Source organism: Vidua macroura, chromosome 13 (assembly GCF_024509145.1).
Source record: "Vidua macroura isolate BioBank_ID:100142 chromosome 13, ASM2450914v1, whole genome shotgun sequence".
Taxonomy (NCBI): domain Eukaryota; kingdom Metazoa; phylum Chordata; class Aves; order Passeriformes; family Viduidae; genus Vidua; species Vidua macroura.
The window spans coordinates 15,431,927-15,441,403 of NC_071583.1; the positions used below are offsets into that span (position 1 = coordinate 15,431,927).

The 9,477-nt window shown below is 43.6% G+C and overlaps 1 protein-coding gene across 10 annotated transcripts in view; it reads right to left on the reverse strand.

Annotated features, from left to right (window-relative positions):
- Positions 1 to 9,389, reverse strand: part of PBRM1 (polybromo 1) — a 55,965-nt gene extending 46,576 nt beyond the window's left edge. For 3 of the 10 annotated variants that reach the window (XM_053989185.1, XM_053989178.1, XM_053989187.1), the window contains exons 1-7: positions 6,796 to 6,900; positions 5,620 to 5,775; positions 4,778 to 4,875; positions 4,056 to 4,203; positions 1,657 to 1,797; positions 905 to 1,021; positions 422 to 490 (exon numbers count right to left, since the gene is read on the reverse strand). In XM_053989185.1, the coding sequence (XP_053845160.1) occupies positions 422 to 490; positions 905 to 1,021; positions 1,657 to 1,797; positions 4,056 to 4,203; positions 4,778 to 4,875; positions 5,620 to 5,775; positions 6,796 to 6,834 (768 nt within the window). In that variant the 5' untranslated portion in view covers positions 6,835 to 6,900. Of the gene's footprint in view, positions 1 to 421; positions 491 to 904; positions 1,022 to 1,656; positions 1,798 to 4,055; positions 4,204 to 4,777; positions 4,876 to 5,619; positions 5,776 to 6,786; positions 6,902 to 9,305 lie in introns of those variants that run through there. The other 7 variants (XM_053989184.1, XM_053989177.1, XM_053989186.1 and 4 more) reach the window with 6 other exon arrangements.
- Between the last annotated feature and the right edge of the window lie 88 nt (positions 9,390 to 9,477).

Here is a 9,477-nt window from a genome sequence, read left to right on the forward strand (position 1 = left end):
ATTACAGAACAGTATTTCAAATTACTGGAGAACTAAGATGAAAAATGCACCAGTACAAAAGATCTATTCATAGCACTAGAACAGAAGTAGGTGATGATAATGCACAACCAAGCCTCAGTACTCCAATGTTTCACATGAGCAGCACTTGTCAAGGAACTGCTTTAAGCCATTAAACATCAAGGAACCCGAGATATTCCAGCTCAAAGCCAGCACTCCACAGCTCACAATGCTTGATCTTCCACACAGCTACTTCTGCAGCACTAAGCCAGCACAGAACATTGAATCACCACAGTGTGCAGGCTTTTAAATAGCAGAGGGAAAACACATTGCCCTTCCTGCCACCATAAATCCTGACTTCTAACAATTCTGGAATGCTTACTGTAAAGAAAGGCTGTACCCTGACACATTAATTTGTTCATACCTGTATCCTTTGGGCAATGGTTTTAAGATCTATGGGTTCCTTTATTATTGCATAATAATCTGGATATTGCTGGAAAACAGAAATAATTTATGTATTACTATAAACAGTCACAAAGATTTTGTTCAAACAGCTCACAGAATGAGCCATTAGATGAATTCAAGGTAAGAACAGTGTAAGCCTCAAATAAGGCAGATACAAGGAATTATAATTCATCAATAAACTCACATAAAGGACCAGTTCTGAATGAAAATCAAATCCATGGTGAAGGTTTTCAGAATATTTATTCTGCTGATTAAAACTTTCACCACAAAAACAGAACACCACTGTTCTGAAACAGAGCAGTACAGGCAGGTGGAGTTTGCCTCTGATGAGGGAGAAACAGAGGACTGCACCCTGAGCATGGCCATCACAGCCTGTAACATCAGTTACAGAAATGTCCAGGCTTCCAGCTTAGAACACAACCTACATTACTAAAATACTCACCACTTTAGAAGGAAGTTTCTGGAACAGTTCACTTATGAGTCGTCCTGAGGGGTTTGTGGCAACAGCTACAGCTTCAAGAAGCTGTTCCAGAATTTCCTTCAGGTAACCTGGAGATGACTAATGTAGGAAACAAAAATCACAGAAAGTTTTAACAGCAGCCAGAGTGGAGTGCTTCAAGTTGTGCTGAAATACAGCAACTTGCACTTCAAAGGCAGAAAAAATCAACTACAAAATACAGACGCAATTTTTGAAGACAATATTGTTTATGCAGGTAAAGGTACACTAAGAAACTCTAATTTCAGCTTTACACTGCAGAATGTCAGACACACATCACAAATGTGCATCCCAACATCACAAAAACCAGGCTAGCCCAAATTTCCTCTCATAACACTCCAGGAACAGCTGCACTGACTGAATGGGGCACTTGCTGATAACTGATGTCATTGGACATGAATCTTGCTTGCAACAAACCTCAATGTTGGCATGAATTCAAGCATACTTCATATTATTCCAACTAAACCAGAACCATGCTTTACCCATATCAGAAAACCTCACAGCTTTTTTTGCTAGGCAAAAGTGAAACACACAAAACAATGCTGTGAAGTGATTAACTAATAAACTTGCATAAGAAATACCCTTTGGGGCCTAATTCAACAATGAAAATATTACTCAATGATTTTTCACTCTCTCAGAGTCAGCTGATATCCACAGTTACAGGCCCCCCCTTCTGCAGCTGTCATGCCCACACTTACTAATTCAGAATTTGCTTGATTGTCATGTCCTTCCTCATCATCATCGTCCTCCTCAGCATCACCTTTCTGAACAAATTCATTTTTTGTGCGCAAATACAGCTCCCATAGTTTGCAGGCAGCTTTGTATTCAGGAGAATCTGGCTGCAAAAACAAATCAAACATTCCAGTCAAAATTCAGGGTACACTCATCTGGGAGAAATTTGTAACTTATCAGCTGAAAGTTATTAAATATGAGTAATAGAAAACTTGGGAAATTCCTGCTTCATTTGTTCTTTGACAGAGGAGTTAAGAATCACAATAAGCATTGGAAAATATAACCTGTATCACTCAAAAGCATCCAAGTCTTTCAGAAAACTCCACAATAAAATTAGCTGGGTTGAGGCTTGGACAAGCCAGCTAGATGAATCTGGAGAAATCATTGGCTTTTGTTGAAGTACACCACCAGCATTTAAAACAGACTAAATTTCAGTATGCTAGAAATTTGATTTAAGTAAATTCTGCTGTCATTGCATGGCACTTGAAAACTAACTTCTGTAGAAGAATGCCAATAAATATCTTTGAAAGCACTGCAATGGTTTACACTCAGCATTAAGTGGGCAATTCCAAAGAAGCTGACAACATCCTAACACCTGGGTACACCTCTAGATACATCTTTTAGAAGAGGCAAAAGCATTAGGTAGAAAATTAACTTTCAAAAATACAGAGCTGGTAGCGGCAGACAAGCACGTGCCTATTACCACTACCCAGAACAAAGACAGCTTTTCCACCCATGTGTTTTTCCTTCCCTTTCCTCTGTCATTTAGGCTCTATTTCAGGTATTCCTGCTGATAATGTCACCTTATTACTGCTGATTGCACTCTTCTTACTTCACTCTCTCAACTACTGACAGCTTGTAATACAAATGAGAAACCAACATGAGAACTGTTCTTAATCTTGCCTTATTAGGCTTAAATATTCTCAGCACATTAGACCAGATGTTGCTTATGAAGAGCAGATTTTTTAAGGGCATCCTGCTCCACAAATCTTCTTCTTTCTGTATTAATGCAAGATGCTCAGGAGTGAGAGACTTGACCAGAAACACAAAAAAACCCAAAGCCTGCTGTTCTGCTGGAGCACTGCCAATAAAACATCTGCTGGAATAAAGACCTTGACAATCAATCACTACCCCTGGTTTGTCCATGCCATGGACATGGTAAATGTAAAAAGTGAAAAGAAGAAGAGGGTAAGTTTTTGTGCCACACCTCCAGCTCACAGCTCCATAATTCTCTGGAAATGCCAACACTCCTTCATCCTGGAATAATGGATACCTATTTTTAGTCTAATTCAAGATCACTATGACACAGTTAAATTTTGAGCCCACAATTCTATAGGCAAAGGCAGAACATGCTCTGTAAAACCCCGATCATTCTTTCCTGCCACCAGCCCATTAATGTTGGGGTTTTCACACTGAGTGCCTTGCAAAGCTCCAGGAGTGCAAAATGGATTTGGAAATCTTTGTACTTTTCCTCCTGTAAGGAGAATGTGCAAATGCATTAACCCATACATCTGATTGTTTTCAAGAATATACCACACACACAATTAAAACAAACACTGCCTTTCTGGATGTCATCTGGCTACCCCAGCTGGGTTATTCAGAAGGAACTCATTTGGATCATCTCCAAAATCAAAGATATATGAAAGGCAATATTAGCAGGTTTACATTTGCTGTATCATCTCATCCACCACACACAATTTCACTGGTTTATGGTTTTAACATAGCCTTTCATTAAACAAGATTAATCCAATTTTTCCTCGCTTCCTTATGAAAATTCCAATAAAACCCATTAAAATCCACAATAAAACACACACTCAGTTTTAGGGGAATTGCCATGGGGGTTGTCTTGATGACATTACATTCACATCTATCATTACTGACCATGACAGTCAATGTGCCATTTTTTAAATTTTATTAAGTGGCAAATGGAAGAGAAAGATTCAACACTCCTATCATAACCTTGTTGTTAGCATAAACTTTTCCTTCTGGGAGGGAAAAAAAAAAAGAAATCTTTCTCCATTTCAAAGGGTTACACAGAGGGTGTTGTAAAATGAGAAGGTTTTGAAAGAAGAATACTTTTCTCAGTTTATATTTCCATTTTTGCTTTTGATCTCTTTTGGAAAACTACATGAAGATCATCCCCACATTATTTTACGATTTTCCACAGAAAAACTGCCATAGTAGGACAACTTAGAAAGACACAGTCAACATTATGGAGATATATGCAAATAACTGCAATATGTGCTGTCCTCTTACCAGTAATACTTCAGGCTAAACTGAAGAGGTTTTGGCCAAACCAAGGCAGAATTTGAACATCTCTATTCCTTTTACAATGGATTTGAACATTTACATGTTGTTTGCTCACCTTATAGTAAGCCTTTGCATTGTTAAAGAGAAGCTGGAAATCAGCAGTCAGCACATTCACATCATCATATTCCTCCATCTTCAGCTTTTGTTGGATTTTCATTAAATCAATTGGTTGTGAAACCACTTCATAATAATCTGGCTGATTCCTGTTGCAATGACAAAAACAGGCATCGTATCCCAAGCAGTAAAACCAAACCACAGCACTAAAGCTTGTGCATGTTTATGACTGAATAAACCAAAGAAAGTTCCAATACATTTCTGTTACAGCTAAAAGATCTGGACAGTGCTCTATCAGTCAGCTCACTTCATGTATGTTCTGCTACTGGCCTCAATTTTCTAAGTTTAAGAGAAAATTCAGCCTCTTACTTAGCTACTGCATTTTCAAGGGTCACTTCTATTAACCTTCCCAAGCTGTGTCCTTATATTACATCCCACCACTTGTACAGAATATCTTATAATCAATGGCATGGATGTTTTAGCAGGTGCCACAAGAAACATATTAAATTAACTGAGTGTACCCTTTTTTTTCCCCTGAAAAAGAGCACCAATGTAAGCATGCCCCATTGAATAATTACATCAAACACCTGGATCAAACATTGATGTGAAACAATGACAAATGTAGCTCAGATTTTTCACAAATTATTGCTGAAGTATTTATCAATTTCCATTTCTCCCTGATCAAATCTGAGGTTCAAGGTTTAACTAGACCTGTGGCCTCACCTTCTCTTGGGTGCCCTGATGAAGAGCTCACAAAGGAGCCTGCCCTGCTCATCTTTGTAGTCTCTGATGGTATTGTAGAGCTCATGGCAGACAGCGATCTGAAAAGCAAGAACAATGAAATAAGGAAAAGGGAGAGAATTTTAAGGAGTTAACAAACAAAAGCCTGCTTACAAAGGGAAGGACAAGCTGCCAATCCATAGCATGCCCTAAAGCAGAAGTGAGAAGCAACTGGAGCACCTCACACTTTAGCAGGATACCTGACAAGTGTGCCAGGTATTGTAGGATCTCCATTTATTTTTTGAACACAGGGAGCTTTATTTCAATGCTAATTCTAAGTAAAACACCCAAAATGTAAATTAATTCAGTGCAATTCTCTCTGAGTTACAGGCATCTACAATAACAACAGGGGTTCTTCTGCCCTGCAGTTAATTAACATTAGACTGCTCATGCAAAGGCATAGCAGAGGCATTGTATGCTTAGGCAATCACTGCCTGTGCCATTCCCCATTCATCCCTCTGCATTTGCTATGCAGACACAGCTCTCAACTTCTGCACATTATGATTTCAGCTCATTCTGCAACATCCCTTCATCTGCTAAAATCATCAGCAAAAAGAGAAAAGCAGCAAAAACAAAACAGCAAAGAAAAACATGAAAGTGGTGAGCCAGGAGCAAGCCAAAGCCAAAGATGAATGAGGTCCTAAACAAAGCTCAGCCAAGGCAGGAACAGATTCAGCACAGTGTACATGTGCTACATATGGTCATTAATTTTACAGTCCAGCATATTCCAGACAGGGATACAGTACCCCCAAGAAAAAAGGTGCAATCAGTAAGGAAGTACTAACAGGATCTACAGTTGGGAGATTGGAAAGTCTCCTCCTCTTCCTGCTGGGGCCTGGTACATTGGTGGAGTGATGGGCATCGTCGAAGTCGCCGCCGCTGACGCTGCTGGAAGGAGAGGTAGCTCTTCGCCTCTTGGAACCCATGGAATCCAACTTCTTCTATAATGAACAGAAATGTTCTTAAAGCCCTGACATTGCACCCAAACCCTCTGCTGAGAGCCACCCACAGAGCTAGCAAAGCTTCTGATGATACATTTGCCAAATGCTACAGGTCAGTTAAACCATTTCTGTAAACTTCAATTTTGTGGAAATTCCCAAGAGTAAAGGGAAATCAAAATACTCCTACAGTTTTATAGTCACCAACGACAGCAAGGGCAAAACCCCCCAAGCTCACACTGAATTAACAGCTCTTCGCAGAATATATTCTTACACTCTCTACATTTTCATACCCCATCCCATGCACAACAAGTAAGCAAGAACCACTGTTTTCAACACAAAAGCTGTACAGAGACACATGCTCAGTTCTGGTGTAAAAACACTTAATTCCACGGCAAACTTAAAAACCACAAAAAACAGACCAACAAAAAAAAAAACCCAAAAAAACAACCAACCAAAACAAATTACAAATTAAAAGGGCCACAGAATACCTTGTGTTATATTCATGAGGAAAAAAAGGTCTGGATCACCATGGGACTTCCCACTCCCAATTTATGTGTGTGATGAGTGGCTCAACCATGGAGAAGCAGAAAAAGCCCCCTCCTCTTTTGGCCATAGTTTTGCATTTACCAACACAAGCAGTGACAAATGAATAACCACCATCCAACAACTACGGCAATTTATGGAACAAGTTGTTGGCTCTTTCCCAACTTCCAGGGACAGCATCAGAAAAGTATCTTTATTTGTGGCTATCTCAAAGGTTGAGCACAGAACAGATGCATCTGTCCCAGCCTATCCCCATTTTCCAACCAAATCCAGGGATTTCTTTTAGGAGGCACTCAGATGATTGACAAGGTATGGCAGCACGACCTAACTGCGTTAAAGCATTTCTGTTAGAGACAGAGATAACTTCAGGCACACACATGAGACGGATAAGGTAGGAATAATTAACAGTTAGGAAAAAGAAAAGCAAAAGGCCAAGGCAGAGGGATGGAGACACAATCAATAATTTACCAGATTTACCAGAGTAGAACCAGCACCTCGAAAAGCCAATCTCCTCATAGTGTCTGATGGGCAAGCACAGATACTGCGAGAAGGGGACACTCTAAGAGTGGCAAACCAGTAATGGTGTTAGTACAGCCACAACTGGAAGACAAGAAAATGGAAGGAGAGAGGGAAGAAAATTCAGAGTAGGTAGATAAAGAATAAAATCAAAGAATCAAGTGGATAATTACAGTGATAGAGAAAAAAAGCAAGAAACAGAAGGCAACTTTTTTTAGCCCAGCAGAAACTCTACAAAGTAATTTTGTACACAGAATGCTAGACACTTCTGTCATTGTCACAGTAAAAATACATTTCTCTAACGTTCCTGAATATGCATTTCAGATTTCACAGCCACTTGCTAGAGAATGATTCATCAGGCAGAGCAGAAAGTAAACAGAAGTGATACCTGACCTGAGAGTACACACCAGAAAGCTGTAAAAGTTACAGAATGCAAAGCAGTACAGTGCTTATAACAACATAATCTTAAGGTCAACAAACACTTAATAAACTCTAAGATGATGCACCTCCAACATTCTTCAGAGTAGATTTTTATACTCAGAATTAAGCAATAAATATGCAGCCATACACTAAAAAGAAGTTTCAATTTCTAAGCAGTCTCCAAGCCTGATTTTTTTTCACAGAAATTCCATGTGAAATATACAGAACCATTTAATAGCAAAATGTTTGCTTCTATGTAGTTCTTCCAACTCCTGCCTTCAATCAAGCCCCAGAGAGGTTCTTTTCCTGTTCAGCACTCTGAACATTCTCATAACATGGACATGCAGAGAAGCTCTGTGGTTTATCAGCAGGCAATTCATTTTGGGAACTGACAACAGCCTCAAGCCTTGGCACTGCCTCCAACTTCCATCTGAGGGCTACAGTCAAGTGGCTCCACCAGGCATGTGCTGGGAAACACAAGCCCTTGGGTTGTGGACGAAAGGCAGGAGGGACTACCAGAAACAATAATTCTGCTTCAACCAGGAACCCAAGAGTACACTCAGTCCAGTCCCATCCTAAATAAAGATTTGGGAAGCTCCCAAGCAGCAGCTGCCTGCAGACTGCACGTCAGCTGCTCTATGTGTACTGTCCGAGGCACAGAGCTGTGGCTCTCAGCCACACTCCGACACTGCTGTGATCGAGGTACCCTCCCCACTCATGCACAGCCTCCAAAACACGTTTTTCTCCTCTGATAACCCTGCAAAACACAGACCAGTCTGGACAACATCACAAACACTCAGTGGGAGACCTGCTGATGTAACACCCACTGAAGGTGAGGTTCCAAAACACAAGCTTCTCCCTAAACTGCCGTGCTCCTATGCACAGAGAACTCAGCTGTGCACAAACACAGCTTTGCTGAAGAACCTTTCTCCCCGAGTTTCTTCTGCAATTGCACTGCTGGCTCACAAGTCTCAACAGTCACACCAAGAACCTTCACTGCTACCAATGAGCATCTCCAATGCAACAGCAGCCTGAGCATCTCCTCGGTAATTGTCCCCACCAGCCATAAAAATGTCACAAAATCACAGCAAGAAATGCTTTGGCCACTACTAATTCACAAACGTACTGATATACACAACGAGGGGAAGGAAGGCTGTCCCTCCCAAAAGCTGTACAGAAGTGTTGTGATGCACTAGGGAATATCCTACACAGGAGGACCACAAGTGTCACCCACTCCAACCTCCCTACACCAACAGGTTTTACACACGTCAGACATAATACACTTAAAATAAAACGTTCTAGCACACTAGAGGTTCATTTTCTGCCTCCAGGCAGAGAAGAGCTAAAAGCCAATAGATACCACGGGTAGTACTTATTGCTATGAGGATCTCCCACGTTTCACCAGAAACACGAAACACGGTAAATTTAGCAAAGGGAACAGGGGAGGGAAACGCAGCCGGAATTTCCCCCGGTTACCGATCCCACTGAAAGCTGCTACGGGATGGGAAGAGGGGGCTGGCAGCAACCAGGCACGGTAAAAGGGCAAAGCTGGCAAAAAGCGAGGGGGACAACACATCCATCGTTTCATACACCGGGACAAGGAGCAAAGCCGGCAAATCTGGAACCGCCCCGAGGCGCCGGAGCCCCTGCCCCGTAGGCGCGGGGTTATCCCCGGCAGGAAACAAAGAAAAGCCCTTGCCCGGCACCGGGCGGACAGGACTGTGCCCCGGGCCCGCCCCGCGCTGCCGCCACAGCGGGCAGGAGCCGCCGCCGTCCCCGGGCCCGCCCCGGCAGCGGCCGTTGTCACCCCGCGGGCCCGGCCCGGCGCCGGGACGGGAACACGGCGGGAACGGGGCGGGGAGGAAGGGCTGCGGCGCGCCCGGGGACCGGGACGGCGACACGGCCCGGGCTCGGGGCAGGTGACAGGGGCAGGCGGCGCTCGGCGCCCCGGGCCCGGCGCGGCGGGGCCGCCGCGCGCTCGGGCGGCGCCGCCACACAAAGGGAGGCAGCGGCCTCCAAGCTCCGGCCCGCGCCCCGCCCGCGCCGCTCACCCCGCCGGCTCCGCTCCGCCTCCCGCAGCCGCGGCCGCCCCGGGGTGGGTGCGCGGGGTCCGCCCGGCCCGGCCCGTCCCGTCCCGCCGGTACCGCCCGTCCCGACACCGCCGGTGCCGCCGCCGCCGCTGCCGCAAAGCGCGCCCGGCCGCCCAACGCGCCGAGCCCGCGC